Source organism: Neodiprion fabricii, chromosome 5 (genome assembly GCF_021155785.1).
Source record: "Neodiprion fabricii isolate iyNeoFabr1 chromosome 5, iyNeoFabr1.1, whole genome shotgun sequence".
Taxonomy (NCBI): domain Eukaryota; kingdom Metazoa; phylum Arthropoda; class Insecta; order Hymenoptera; family Diprionidae; genus Neodiprion; species Neodiprion fabricii.
Window position 1 is genome coordinate 8269561 of NC_060243.1, and position 16224 is coordinate 8285784.

The following is a 16224-nucleotide window of genomic DNA, read 5'->3' on the forward strand; positions in this document are numbered from 1 at the left end:
AAGCTTGGATTTCAGGATGTTAAAACAACGCCGCTCGTGCAGCCAGTCAAAACAGATTCGCCGTAGGTGGGAAGTGGTTAAAAAAAAGTTATACAACATTAACGTAGGAAAAATAAAATGAGACGGCGATTTATATTGCCGTTATTTTTTCCCTTCGAATGATACTCGACCCTAATAAATTTTATGGTGTAGCTAGGCGGTCACGAATTTTATAATTTTTTTTTTTTTTCTAATACCTACTTCTACGACACTTAACTGTATCATAGAAGACGTCGCGCACTTTCCAACACTTATTATGTATATAAATTTCGACGGTGTTTGGTGGGAGCCTCCAACAGCTGGGCAAATAATTAATAGCCACATTCGGGCTGTTATTCAATCCAATAATACACCTTGAGTTATACCGTTGTGACGTTTACACGCGCATCCCACAATGCATTTACAACAAACATCAAGCGCGACTTCAAGTAAGCATTACTCGACGTTTCGTACCCCTACATGTATAAATACAATGACTTCAGATATTATAGCCCAGCGCATAATAGAAATAAAAATTGTTTCTGAAACGAGGCAAGTAAGAGGCACCGTTTTTTATACGATTCTTCCCATTAACTCCGTTCGAAGAGTCGCTGCACAAGGTGAAAGGTCACCCATTCCTCTGGTATCCTTGCTGTGGACCTATGTTCCGCTCCCAGCATTTGTTTGTATAATTCAATTTTTTTTTTTTTTTTAACCGACTTGAAGTAAAAAAACTGGTAGCAGACGCTCGCAGCGGTTCGCTTTATAATCTTCAATGTCCGTTTTTTTCTACTACAATTTACGATAGTTAACTGTGTCGTTCTGTACGCTTCCGTTCTGACGTAAAAATAAGAAATTAAAAATCGTTCAAACGCCCGCGGAAATGCAGTGCAAATAAGTCGGGGATTCGCATATGTCTGATGGTTTGTGCTCGGCTCGTTAGGTGGCGCTCTGCGCGGCGAGCAGTGACGTCAGAAGTGTCGTGGCCAATAGCAGAAGTCACGCCACTTCGCGGGAAGTACAAACAATGAAAATAAACTCATCACATCCCGATCCAGAGCTATAAATTTAAGGAAATCGTAAACCTAACAATTGGAAATCGAATCGTTAATTTGAGGAACTTGAATAGATGGTTGGAATATTCTAAATTAATTAAGTGATTTTCTATGGGATTTTCAATTAGTCTATCAAAGCCGGAAATCACTGATGTGAAATCGCCTTGAATGGTTAGCAATCATTGGAATTCATCACAAATCAATTGGTACACTGGAAATGATAGGAAATCACACAGGGTGGAAATCAATGTTAATAAATTGGAATCATTCGTTTGATTTCATCGTCATCAAAATTTTGATATTAACTTCGTGCATCTCTACGTCGACACTCGTTTACTACACTATGACAAAAAAAAAAAAAAAGTTACAGGAAAAATAGCACAGTTGAATGGAAAATACCGCATGGATTTTCTTTTTTCCGCGACATGTTGCAGTGCATCTAACTTGTTGCAAACGTGAGAGTACCAAAGTATTCGAATTGCGTCGCGGAGGTAAAAGAACGTAAAAACGTCGACATGAAAGAGACGCGAACCCCGTTCGGTGCCCATTAATTACCGGCGCACGAGTAAACTACAAAGTGTTTTCCGAAGAGGAAATTGTCTCATTGCTTCCACGATTTCTAGCTACCGCTCTAGGACGCGTATAAGTATGTATCTATGCATTATGCGGCTCGTCGGAGAGTTATTATTCAAATTAAAAACTCCACGCCTCGTTTCACGCGTCGTTGTTATGCGGCGGGAATTAACGATACCGATTACGTGTCGTTATAGACTACCGACCTAAATCTTCGCCGAAAAAAATCTCTCATTATTATCGTAACGTCTGTCGTTAGAAGGAAAATTTTTTAAGATATTTAACGCGGTGAAAAATGAACAAGGTTCGTACGCAAGTGAAAAATCTGGAAATCCGGGAAAATTCGGGGAATTTTTTACAGCAGGGAAAAGTCAGGGAATATCGATAATTACATTGAAATTTTGAGTATGCCTAGAAGAAATAGATTCGTTCTTATACAATGTGCTATCGATCTTGAGAGAAAAAAAAAAAATTGCACTCGAAACATATATGTTACTTAATACCAAACCTTCTTACGTTTTTTTCTTACGGAAAATCGTAGGCTGTTGTTTGTAAATTGATAGTTAGACAGTAATAACTTAGTTACTAGGTAATATCGAAGGTTTATTAATGTGTAAAAAAAATTGCCAATCACAAGCGTCATATTTCTTGAAAGTTTATCGGAAAAATTCATATTGAAAAAAGCTTACGAAACCCGATTAGAAATAAAACGACAAAACTACAGTCTTCTTCGCTCTTTACGCTCAGGTATTTCTTTTTGTTCCATCTTCTTCCTTTGTTCACTCTTGAACTTCATCTCGACAATCTCTGTATATCTAAGACCTGCGTGGAATAGACCGAGAACGTTTTTTTTTTTTTTTATCTACTCTTTTCTCTTTTACGAATAGTTGCTTTGCGGAGGGTCTCGAAAATTAATGAGTACAAGGGGAATTTGTATAAGAATTCCTCGTTGAGATCGTGCCCAATAGATTAAACCAAAGTTTCTCTCTTTGGGTTTACCACCGATCGGGTTCTCCGTCTGACATCTTTCCTTGTGTCACCCCGACTGCAACACATTCCGCGATATTTCAACCCCTGTAGGAAACTCTAAACGGATTAATTATTGTTTCGCTGTCGCGTATTTTTAAGCAGCCTTGATTAAACTACACGCAGTCAGTTTATCGCGTAATACACAGTTTACTTTTGGTAGAAACAAGAAACCGTCTCCGTCTTTGTATATTTTCATTATCTTTTAGCTCGGTACATGAAGAAAACGCGATGACGCCCGCTCTTCGTCAAATTGTAACATCTTGATAAGCACCAGGCGTGTGAAGTTTACTTACGATATATATATAATACATATAATAATATATATATATATATAATACACGCATCTGCGCACATCAAGAGTCTCAGTGAAGTCTCGCTTAAATTTTTTGAACTATATATATTATACACGATGTCTTGCTTTATTTGCGAAACAGATCAATGTGCGTAGCGTGTATAAGGAATTCTTTTGCACAGGTTTATTGCGGTCTCGGATATTTGAAATAATAACTGGAGCAGTGAAATTTTTCATAAACAATATCAGGACATAGCATGTATACCTTATATAAAAATCATGTGTGTAAAAGCTTATTTTATTAATTTTTTTTACATTCAACCGAAGTTATTATTCCAATCTTTAGTCTAGTCTCAGATGTTTACAATAATAACTAGAGCAGTAAAATTTTTCATTAGCAATGTCACGATGTAGCATTTATACTATCTAATATAAAAATCATGTCTCTAGGCACTCACTTTATTTATTCCGTTACATTTTGTTGAAGTTGTCTTTTTTTTTTTTTTTTCTTCAGACATGAAATTCCGAAAGGTAACGAATTCGAGTTTGATAACCTTTTATTAATCAATTAAGAAAACATTGACAATGAAATAAAATACCATCTGATATTGATCAAATCGTTTATTGTGAATTGATACAGCTTAATTAAACGATGAATGATAGTTGGTTTCGAGATTTATGACAGACGAGGTTTGAAAAATTTAGAAACCCTCATAAATCTGTTGTTTATTCTCACCGGGAAAGTAATTATAACGAATCAATTTAAACCCTTTATTTTTGTTCGGTTTTGCGCCGAATCGCAATATCTCTTGATTGTTTTAATTACAGGTATAATACGCGAATGTATACGATGCGCGATTATTCAAGCGTTGCACAAACACACAGAGGCACCTTGATTCAACTTTACAATAAATTCATCCGACGAGGATGGGCGCGCTATAAAATTACAGACACCTATTCGCCCGCGGGTTGACTCTGCGAATGATATATTAATGCAACGGTATAAAAACCGGTAAGAAAATAAGATAAAATAAAATGCAGCAGCGTCATGTGCAGCAATTTTTCCATCACGGTTTTGCACGCTGAAAAACCGGTGCGTAGAAATGGGAAATAAATTTCTTAAATTTAACAACCGCGTTGAGCTGTTTGTAAAGCAAGCAGTGACGTGTATGATTTTTATCAGATTGATCATTCAATCATTGCGCCTAAACGCGGGCTTTATTTCATTAGTGACGTCGGTGCGCTTTTAATCGCGAAGTGTATTCTGCTTGCAAATTTCATTCCTTGCAACGGTGATGACTCATCTTGGAAACGTACCTTAATTTGCATTTGCAAAACTGTTGTAAACTTCTGTCAATTTAACGCTGTATTTTATTTAAGAGATATTGGAAACAAGTTCTTTTTAGCGTCTGACCGAAACACGATTTTCAACCGAAACTTACGTAGTTGAGTTAAAACTTGGTCAAATTTTCCTTATACCCTGAAATCTAGTATTTTTCACAGCTTTGTAACAGATTATTCGATTCGATTAAATGAAAGTCTTCAATCCATTGCGAAATCACTTCATTTTTGGAAACCGAAACCGAAACTGGTCGATCCTTAGTTTTTTTTTTTTAAATCCTGATTATGACGCTAACAAGTACGAATGATTCACAATATTGTTAAAGTCATGAATTTTGTATCTTGCGTTTTGTAAAATTGATATACGCGCGTGTTTTTCAGTAAAATATAATAATGGAATTATACCTGGAAAACCTGACATTGTCAGGGGGATTTTTAATTTGGTTATGGAAAAACCTGAAAATATCAGTTTTCCATGAGAAATAATTTTTCGATCTAATAACTTGACTTTTTTTCATCCAAAAAAAAAAAAAACAAGTTGGTTTAAACTGCCTTCTTTGTACATTATATTTTTCTTTAATTCGAAATGAATTTGAACCAAATATAGAGTTAATAAGCTGAAAGATTTAGATTTTAGTAACTTACTGGAACTGGGAAAATTTCAGGGAAAACTTAAGTTCCTGGAAAACCTGGAAACGTTATGGAATTTTTTTCCCAAAAACTTTTTGGCCACCCTGTATATATATATTTCAATAAAACTGTCACACAAGCTTAGGAATTTCAAGTAAAGAATTGTTACCAGGTTTTGCCACACGAGTCAGGACTAATCAACACCGTAATTTTGGCTGCCTGGCGCCACCCGCACATCATCGCCTTGATGCGTTAAAAATGAAAAAAACACAGCTGAACCAGTCAGTCGGGTTCCAGGCGCGTTGAAAAAGGATCGTCTAATGATTATTTATTCAAAATTTTCTGCGCTACTTTTTCTCACTCGGCTTTATTGTTGTGCTTTGGTACGATTAATAAAATTCCGAAAATTAAAACACACTCACACGCGTAGTTTACTCAACGAGTGAGTGTAAAAAATCGGAATGACCAGGAATCCGAACGTAAAGATATCGAGAATTCGAAACAAAGAAATATCAAAGTGATGAAATGTTACTAAACCAGAAATTCACATAATCGAAAATCTTCGATCATTCGGAATTTCAATTTTTCGGATTTTTAGATTCCCTCTTTTTCTCACTTCCGGAACTTTGACCTGTCGGAGTTACGCCCTCTCGGCATTTTCTCCTCTCGGAATTTCGCCCTTTTGAAACCATCATGTTTCGTCAAATTTTGCTTTTTTGATTCAAAGTTTCGCCATAAAAAAATTCGGAAGTTCGCGCTCTCGGAACTTTTCAAATTCGGAATTTCAACCCCACCCCAATTTCAACCACCCTGGTTAGCTCAGCCACCTGCATATCCTTGACGAATGTTCACAAACGGCCTCGTGAAATGTTACGTGATTGCTTGACAGCCTTTGCAGGCTTGGTTAGACGGCCAGACAGCCGGGACAGACTGATAGGCAGACAGGGCAATCAAGTAGTTTGCGTAGCAGAGTTGATATGCCTACCAAAGGCCCAAGGAACGGTGGATCGGGCCTTCAGAAGGGCTTCTTCCTCCTCCTCTTCTTCTTGGCTCCTTTTTGCTGTCTGCGTCAAATATTTCATTTAATTTTATTTTCCTTCCTCGTTCCGTTCGTTGTATTTTTTCTTCCCCCTCCCTCTTTTCCTTCGTCTTCCTCCAACTTGCCTCTGATGCCCAAAGTGAATTTAAATTGGGCCTTGGTTGTGTGCTGCTTGCGCGCGGAATTCAATCCTGTATTAAATTATACGCCCCGGAAAGTGGGCATCGTTGTTGTACCGGACTGGGCAGGACGAGGGAAAGAAGGGAAGAGCATTGTTACTAACCGGCCATAATGAAACCGGTGCTCCAAACGTGCAGCCTGCTGCGAACTGCAGATACGGATTCGTACTTGTGCGTTCGGAATTTGAAAATATTCACATATTTTAATATTTTGGCGATTAATGAATCAAATTTTTGAAAATTTTAACAAGATCTTTTACTGTTTTTTTGAAAAAAAGGTTCTTCTTTTGCTATAAAAACTTGATTAATCGATTAAACGTACACTTGAATTAATTGTTTTTACAATCAATCCGTAATAGAAATATAATAATCAATTAAACGGGTCAATTAATTGATTAATCGAAAAACGATAAATTGATAAGGTCAGTTAATGGTTAATCCGAAAAACAATTAATGGAGAGAATGATTTACGAAAGAATAATAATTCCAAATCTATGATTAATCGAATAATCGTACTGCTCCAATGAATAGAAAGAGATACGTTTTAGGTTTATTCTAAAAAAATTTGAAAATTAATATTCGTCGTTTCATTTTTTGATACCCTTGGCCTCCTTTTTTTAATCAAACTAAAACCAAAATAAACGTTTTGAACAGCTGCATGAGAAATAACCTAGAATTATTTGTTCAGCTCAACATCATTGTAATTTATTCAAACTTCGGATTAGATCTAATTTCTAAAATTGTCAAAGAAGTATGTGAATTATGTTGTACCTACTTATTTTCTTTCACTTTCAACTGATAATTTTCGTGAATTCTTAATATTAATGGTTTTTGTTGTATTTTATGACTTTTTTTTACAACAAACAAATTTTCAAACTGCGCGCAAATTACGCGATAAATTACAACTTGACAGTAACTAAAGAATCTCAAATGTTGTTCAATACCGTCCGATAAGTTTGTCCAATAACAAGTAACTGAGTAACTAATTAAACAAAGTAAAAGTCATTCATTTCGAGATTGAAAATGGTAAAAAAATTGATCATAATTTTGAAATCGGGACAATCTTTTCCGTACTAAATGTAAGAAATAACGATAAAAAGAAATCACGATTGATTTACCGAATAGTGAAAATCTTTGCTTATTCGGAATCCGAAAATCCGGAAAACTGCACAGCCGAGATTCCATCATTAGCTCTAAAATATCACAACCCGATGTATCGACCCTCGATGATTCCGGATTTTCCATCCCATAATTGATGATACGAGCAGCTGCAGCGGATCGTTTCCACGCTCGTAAACCAAAAATCCTCGATCATTGACGCAGCGCAGACAATGGTCACGGGAAAATTTGGCCAAATGTTTTTCTCCGCATCTGCAACAACTGTATAAAAGCAGAGATTATCGCGTTCCTCACTTCAATGCGACGCTGTTCAACACTGACGCTTTGTACCGGCACAAAAGATAATAACAATGATCGTTTTAGCTTCTACGGTGTGACTTTGGGGTCGATCGGTTTCCCGTATCGCCCGCGAAAGCAACCCTCGCCGGTAATTACACCCCATTGCACCGAACCGTAAGCATCGGATGGGGGTCGATTGGGCAGAACCAATCATTTGACAATGATTCGACACTCCGGTTATGTCCCCGATTTCACACTACATTTAATCTTGGTCACCGTTACTGCCTTGTTCTGTTACGATTACACGGGGTCGGCGATAAAAAAGTTTTCTGGATATTTGTACGTGATACAAGATGTATACCGGGACAATCTCTTGAAAGTTTTAATTCAACCGCGCATGCGCGAGTCTTATCGGCTGTTCGCGCAGCCTGGCCAACCCGAGTTTCAGCTGTCAAACTGTTTCTGCCGGCGACGTAGTTGATACGAATTTTCGAGGTTAGAATATCAAATAATTGAGGCGGTAACGCGGAAAGGTTTGGGAAGCATTTGTTATCGGGTCGGAAAGTTGATTCTTCAAAGAACGGTCGGAATTTAATGCTAATGCTCTTTGAAAATTCAAACGTAGACATTTTGCGTACGTTGGCTCGCCTGCATCGCAGACAAGAATATCGCTGCGGGAAGATTTCGCCGACCAATGAGATTGAATTATTTGGCGCATGCGCGGTTGATTTTCAAGTTTCAAGAGATTGTCCCGGTAGATTTTAGTCTGCTGATTCAGAATATCAACTCAGTTTTTACGTATCACATCGTCGTGTTTTGTTATTTATTATATATACATGTAGAGATACTTTTCTCAGAATAATTCTACCGAAATAAATACTTTTATCAGTTTCAAAGGAGTAATTTGGTAAATTCATGTTTACTTTTCGTTAGTATGAAGATAAAAAATGCCTGGAACTGCTTCAAAACTGTTGCTTCTAAATTCTTCGGTAACTTAAGAGATTCTAATTATACAAATATTGCACAAGAAATGTCAAGCAACTGTAAAAACTTGGCGCGAAATATGAATCTGAAAATTCACTTTATATTAGATTCGCGCTAGTTTTTATGTTGTTTTAGTATCGTAAGGGGGTGGGGGTGGTTTCTAATATAATCCTGATTTTATTTATAAATTCTACCTTCTCGAAGACCAAGATGCACAGAAAAAAATCAGGGCAAAAAAAAAAAAAAAAAATCTTCTCTGATGAGCTAGGTAGGTAATATTCTTTGATAAACTTTAGACATTAAATAAAAAGTAGAATTTTTCATCTTAATATTGCTTTCTTAAGTCATGTATGAAAATGTCGATAAAATAAGTAACTAGAGCCAATTTCGAAAAACTGCGCCAACTTCCCGCAACAAAAACACTGCTGAGCAGTGTAATTAAACCTTTAGATATAAGTTTATTTCATTCAACTTGTAGTTTGCACCTATTTTCCAATTAAACGCAGTTTCAGTTAAATCTGCTGAATGTGACGTGGTGTATATCATACGAAAGTCGTTTTATATTACATTCAGGAATATTAACTCTCCAGTAAAAGAACAAAAACGCAGACCTGTGTTATCCTTCTTATCGTCACCGTTGTTCCTGCCATGCAGTTAGAAGCGTGACGTTGTAACGGGCTTAAAGTAATTACGCTCAATAAATTGTCGAGATTTGTAACACCCGATGCTCTTCTGAACATCTGCGCTATACTTGATATATCCAAAATAATAGAAAAATTCATAAAAAATTGAATATCTCGCTAAAGGGATCAGCCAAGATTTTCAGGTTTCGTTTTTTCCATCTACGAACATGCTGAGAACTTTCTGTTTTACCCCCAATTTTCGTCACAAATTTCTGTCAAACTTTACGCAGCACGACGCTCACCGTGTCCAGGTCAGAATTGTAGCTGGGAAAATTTCCGGGTTATCGATTGTCGGGTGAAAGGCCTGCTCGTAGTGATCGGGTGTGTCCCGAGTTTGCGCCCTAGTTTTCTCCGGGTTTCTGCTAATACGCATACCTAGGTAGATATAATTCCAGACGACACTCGACTAGCTCCAGGAGTAACATTCGGTGAAGAGTTTTGCGCATCTACCATGATGCACCACGTGGTGTCTATCGCGCCGTTTGCCTGCGGGTGCGGAAAAATCAAGACGAAAAGAATCGCAAGGAGGAAAATCGTCGCGATCGCTGGCGGAAAATTGGCGCCGTCTTTCGTTTCCCCCGAATGTCCCGTATCGCGGAATGCCGTTGCTCACGTTTCCTACTCGCTTCTTCCTTCCGGTTTGTCGGCATCCTGCAAAACCTTCCGCCAATCTTCCTCATCTACAAGGTACGACGCAACTTCAAACGTATAAATTTACAGTAGTTGCGTGAACGGGAAATTACGGGGGATTAAATTTTTCCGCAATTTTTATACATACATGTATATATCCGATTGTGTTTACGTATGTAGATACCTACGTTTCTTGCGAATTTAATCGCGGCTTGTGGATTCTTTGTTTACGGACAGATTCTATGCTGTCGCGATCTTCGATCCGTGCATATTTCGTTTCGTAACATTTCTCGCGTGCTGTCTTGCAATTATCGTTATACTCGCATCCGCAGGATGGATAAGAGGTCGCGATTACGATGAAATTATTTCCGTATTTCCGTAATATTTGTCGCATTTTTTTATTGTTTCATTCTACATCATTGCAGCACGATTTTCAATTTTACTCAGTGAAATTGGTAACGTGAAGTTTATTTAGCAGGTATTTAAAATTTCATGCGAAAGAACGCGAATTTTTGATGATAAAAAATTAAATTACTGTTCTACTTCTTATAAATATCACAATTCGTCGTGTGATTCATTTTTACGTTTCGCAGGATGATTGTACAATTATTCTGCGAAATTCCGAAACGGGCAAAAAAATTCCATCCTGCTTTTTTTTTATCACTCTTTTAAAATGAATCATTTTAATGGTAAGAATATCGCTTCGAGGGTGGTCTCGTTTTAGTAATAACTTCACCAACAGTGGAACGTCTTGAAAAATCGCTTATAGCTGTAACGAGATGCCAAGATTGAGCGTATATTTACTTCGCGTCTTCATTGCATGTAAAGTAATTTTTTTGCACCTATAATTACGCTACCTTCGTACATGCCTACATCGTATATGTAGCTGGTACGTTGTATATCTCGAGGTTACCTTAAGTGTGCGGCAAAAACAAGAAATGCATAGCCGTAGAGCCGTGGGAATTCGGAGAGCCTGTCAAATCAAAGTCCGAGTCATAAAACTTCAACCCATGTAATCTGCAGGGTGTTTAAAAATCAGACCCAAGTGCTGGATGTCTTCCATGTTTTTTTTTTTTTTTTTTGTTTTGTTACGGATTAAATTTTTCATGCAGACTTCTCAAGAGGTCCGTTGGCAGAAAATCGAACCTTTCATTGATTTCATAACGAGATAGTCGTAAATTGAAAATTTGTCGAATCAGTATATTCGTGAGCTGTGAAGATATCTTGACAAATACGAAAATACGAAGTAATGGAATGATAAATAAAATTTATATATCGATATTTTATTTCAAATTACTTTCAAAATAGTTAAAAATTTAATCGATCAATTCCATTTCACCCTACGACGGTTTGTTTTATTCAGGAGTCTATGCATTTTACAAATTCAACAGTGCAACATATTCTTTTTCGATACTTAATTTAATGTTGTCGTTTATCGATCATGATCAGTATCGGTACAGTGTTTTCAAGGAATTTATTGAAAATAGTTTTCCGAAGAAAACGAGCCATTGTAGGATGAAATCGAACGAATCAATCTAACGGACTTTTAACAACTTTTAAGCGATTTGAAACGAATTATGAAAACTAAGCTTTTGTCTATAATTCCAGTACTTTCTATTTTTATTTTTCAATTTTAAAGAGCTCTCCGTAGTTTACGAATATAATAATTTCACAAATACTCAATCTTTGACTATCTCGTAATTCAATGAATAAAACGTACCGATTTCTGGCCAACCAAACCTCGTTTATGATAGTAACAATGAATTCACTAAATAACTTTGAAAATTTTTAAAACCTAAACCTAAAAGAATATCTAACGCTTATGACTTTCGAACATGTGAAGAATAATTATCATTTGCGTCCAATCGGTGCACAGATACGCCCTTTTCATATACGACGACTAATCTCTCTCCCCGCGCAATGAATTATACATCCTCGACTTAATCGGGCGCTTATATTTCTCTGTTTCAGAAAAATTGTGGGCACAAGTCCATCCGGAGTGATAAGGTAAACCGCCGAGAGCTGCAGACTGAAGTCTGATTGCCCCATGCAGTCATCCATTTGAAGATCTTATCCGAGAAGGAAAGGTAAACAGACATAAATGCATAAACTAACGCGTCGGTGGAAAGGTCCCAATTTAAATTCCGTACGGAGTATGTAGTATATTTTTATAAGCCGAATTAACTACGTCGTGACGTCGTCGTCGTCGTCTTCTGCGTCGTTGAAATGCTCACGGGAAGTTATTAAAATACAAATGTGACCTCGCATTGAGCAAATACGCCCAAAAGTTTAACCCCAAGTCTGTCTCTCTCTTCTCCTCTCTCTGAACAGAAAATCTCTCTTTAAACATTTCAGATAACAAAAAGCTGAGCCAAGAAACAAAGAAAAAAAAAGCGCAATGGCGGCCGAGGAGGGTCCCAACTTGTCGGGGGCCCGAAGCGGGGCCCGGGCGACCCTGAAACGGCCCCTCAACGCGTCTAGCGTCATGCAGGGAATCGGTGGCACCCTGGAGGACAAGAGCAGCGACTACCTCTGCCCGATATGCTTCGAGGTGATAAACGAGGCGCACATAACGCGGTGCGGACACACATTTTGCTACCGCTGCATAGTGCGATCGCTGGAAGTGAGCTCGAGGTGCCCGAAATGCACCTTCGCCCTCGGCCAGCAGGACATCTTTCCCAATTTCCTGCTCAACGAGCTCATCGCCAAGTACAAAACGCGGTTACGAGGAGTCGCGGAGTTGCGACGAGGCCGCGGGGACTCGTGGATAAACGGCGACGAGGTGGGATCCTCGTCGTTTATTCCGTCGAACGATGGTCTGCGCGACTTTGTTGCGTCTGAAAGCGCTCACCTTAGCCTCTCCGACGTGAACGTGATGTTGGAGGTCCTTACGCAGAAGAAACTGCTCCTTGAGGCGGAGTCTTGCGCCTCGCAGAACAAGCTTCTCCACGAATTTCTCAAACACCTTCTCCGTCGAAAGGAGGAACAGCGTAACCAGCTGACGAAGGAGGTCGCTTTGATCAAGCGTGACATGGCCGAGGTCGAGAAGATTCTCAGGGACATTCAGAGCCGATGTCCTCGTGTCGAGGACCTTAACGCATCCAGCGAAACGGACACCGCTCAGGTCTCGGCGATTAAAAAAGAGATGATCAGCCTGTTGGGGATGATAGACTCCGCGATGCAGAGTGACGGTGGGGACGAGGCTTTTCCTACCGTTGCAGCGCGAACTCCGACTGGCTCGGTTCTCGCGCTGAGGAGGAAGCGGATGCACGCGCACTTCGACGACTTCGTTAAGTGCTACTTCGACTCACAGGCGAAGGAGCTCCACTTTGGAAGGGATAGAGCGGCGGCCGCAGCGAACCAGGGATCCTCTTCAGGGCTGAACGTCTTCAGGGAAAACCTCGTAAAGTTCTCAAGATACAGCGCTCTGCGTCAACTCGCTACGCTCAACTACTCATCGGATATATTCAACAGCTCGACCATCGTCTCGAGCATTGAGTTCGACAAGGACAGCGACTTCTTCGCGATAGCCGGGGTCACGAAGCGGATAAAGGTCTTCGACTACGGTGCCGTGATTCGTGACGCGGTCGACATCCACTATCCCTGCGTCGAGATGGTATCCAGCTCTAAGATATCCTGCATATCGTGGAACTCGTACCACAAGGCGTTGCTCGCTTCGTCTGACTACGAGGGTACCGTTACCGTCTGGGATGCCGAGACTGGTCAACGTACCAAGGCCTTTCAGGAGCACGAGAAGCGGTGCTGGTCCGTAGACTTCAACGACGTTGACACACGGCTGATAGCTTCTGGCTCTGACGACGCCCGCGTAAAGCTCTGGTCCCTTAACGTTGACCACTCTGTCGCCTCTCTGGAAGCTAAGGCGAACATCTGCTGCGTAAAGTTCAACCCCCGAAGCTCCTGCCACCTGGCCTTCGGCTCCGCGGACCACTGCGTGCACTATTACGACCTCAGGAACATGAAGGAGCCGCTCTGCGTGTTCAAGGGTCACCGGAAGGCAGTGTCCTACGTCAAGTTCATTAACGGCGAGAACATCGTTTCGGCAAGTACCGACTCGCAGCTCAAGATGTGGAATGTAAACAGTCCTCACTGCCTCAGATCTTTGGTAGGGCACGTTAACGAGAAGAACTTTGTCGGTTTGGCGACAGATGGCGATTACGTCGCATGCGGATCGGAGAACAACGCACTCTATGTTTACTACAAGGGACTATCGCGGCAACTCTTCTCCTACAAGTTTGACGCAGCCAGGAGTGTCCTTGAACTTCAGGAACGCAAGGAGGAGGAGACCAATGAGTTTGTCTCGGCCGTATGCTGGCGGCAAATGTCAAATGTTGTCGTGGCGGCCAATTCTCAGGGGATCATCAAGATCCTCGAACTTATCTGACCGACTTCCGGCAGACCCTGATGTGCCGCCGCCATTGCCGCAACTTTACCGCCCGGGTTCTGCGGATTTTGCATCGACCGTGGGATCGGAGGGAAGAATGATTGGTGGAAATAAGCCACCTGGTGTGCGGCACAATTTTCGGAATGGTTGGACTATCGATTGGTCGCTCAACGACTTTCGAGGATATTTTTACGGACTCGAAACAGGAGATTGTTAACACCCGAAAAAAGTTTTTTATGTTCATTAGCGATGCCTGAACATGGAGTTAATCGTGACGCTACCGGATATGACGAGACTTGCACGTTATTTCGATTGGGAATCGACTTGCGGAAGCAACGAGCCACCCGGAAAACCGCGGACAGAGTTCAATCTCTGGAGGAAGAAGGTGAATAATCAACGGTGGTTTATTTTCACCTCGCTTACGGTCTTTTATTGTCCAAAAACGATTTCATCGATCAGTTGGGTGTCGAAAGATACGAAAAATTCTACATCAGTAATAGCGAATTATGTCCAACTACAAGGAAATTGTCAATTATTGATATCCAATAGGTTTATACTACGAATTGTAAAAATAATGCTGTCGTATAAGATGTCGGTACAAAAAAAAAAAAAAAAAAAATTAATCATCGTTTAACAGGACAGTAATTCTACTGAATTTGTATCCATGCAAAGACAATCTCGAAATTCTTTGGACTTTGTCAAAAAGAATTATAAGCGCCAAAATTTGATTTTGAGTCATTTTTCGCCACTCGTAATGACGCGATGAAATTTGCATTGAAATCGCGAAGGATATCAACAGAGAGAAAAAGATATTGCCCTACTCCAATTTTTACAATACATATTATTATAAACATTGATACTTGAAAAGTTTTCACGGGTTGGATTTTTCGTATTTAAAACTTTCTTTTATCGACAAGATCACTTAAATTATAACAATTAGAAAAAGTCGTCTTCTATTTACGATTTTGTAATCAATTTCTTTTTGAATGACGTCGAGTCTATTAAACCCTTATTGATGTATATCTAGCAAATAAATTTTTTCTGTCATTTTAGCAGGTGCTACATCTCATTCAACGACACTATCGAGTTTCTCTTATCGCAGGGACGGAAACCTAACAAAGATTTCTCGAATGAATCTGCACAAAAATACGAGATTGAAGAATGAAAATAACGGAGCAGGAAAGAAGAACATGAAATTCTTGATATCGAAAATCCGTATAACCGTATTCATAAGATTATGAAGCAATATTCAACGAAATATTATTCCGAGTGTAGGTATTAAGCATGTATTATAGCTTTCTTGTAAAAATTGTTTTTCGAAACTTATCCTTGATTTAGAAAAAGAGTGAAAGTGAAATATTTAACGCTTTTCTTATATTTTCAACCGACGTAACACTTTCCATACACAGATCGATCACATTTCATTGAATGCAAATCAACACTTGACGTAAATAATTTGCGAATTTTAATCACAATGCCGATAATTTATCTCCTTAAGAAAATATACTGGGATCGTTGTTCTTCTCGGTTTCTTGTACATGTCAAGAAACAAGATCGCGTTTCTCTGCATCACTTTAGTTTCCTTCTTTTTTTTTCCACCGATTTTTGTCCGGGTGTTGATTTACGCCGAGAAATAAGCACCCTCCGTTCGTCTCTTGCTATACACGAAATTTGCAAATCAGCTTGGCGAGGAAGAAAATACCAGTGTTTATCACTCGCCCTGTGTAATACAGATAGCAAACAAGACACCGACGCGAAACGCTCCGGCAATCTCGTGTGTATAATTACCTCGGTATACAACAGAGATTGGCTCAAACCTACGTTCATAAAACCCTATATATCCGCAAGGATTGAACCACATCTTTGGCAACAGGCCGCATATCAAAGGAGGTGCATAAAAGTAAAGGTGCGGATAAAATAAAGGCATATACTTTACACTTTATTTCGAAATTGCGTGCCTGCCGGTCAGCT

General features: G+C 39.4%; 1 protein-coding gene across 7 annotated transcripts in view; it reads left to right on the forward strand.

The window, feature by feature from the left end:
- The window catches only part of LOC124182944 (E3 ubiquitin-protein ligase COP1-like), a 61036-nt gene extending 45419 nt beyond the window's left edge, over positions 1-15617 (forward strand). For 5 of the 7 annotated variants that reach the window (XM_046570787.1, XM_046570788.1, XM_046570785.1 and 2 more), the window contains 3 exons: positions 11823-11938; positions 12207-14638; positions 15307-15617. In XM_046570787.1, the coding sequence (XP_046426743.1) occupies positions 12250-14253 (2004 nt within the window). In that variant the 5' untranslated portion in view covers positions 11823-11938; positions 12207-12249 and the 3' untranslated portion in view covers positions 14254-14638; positions 15307-15617. Of the gene's footprint in view, positions 1-9608; positions 9909-11822; positions 11939-12206; positions 14639-15306 lie in introns of those variants that run through there. The other 2 variants (XM_046570790.1, XM_046570791.1) reach the window with 2 other exon arrangements.
- The last annotated feature ends 607 nt before the right edge of the window (positions 15618-16224 follow it).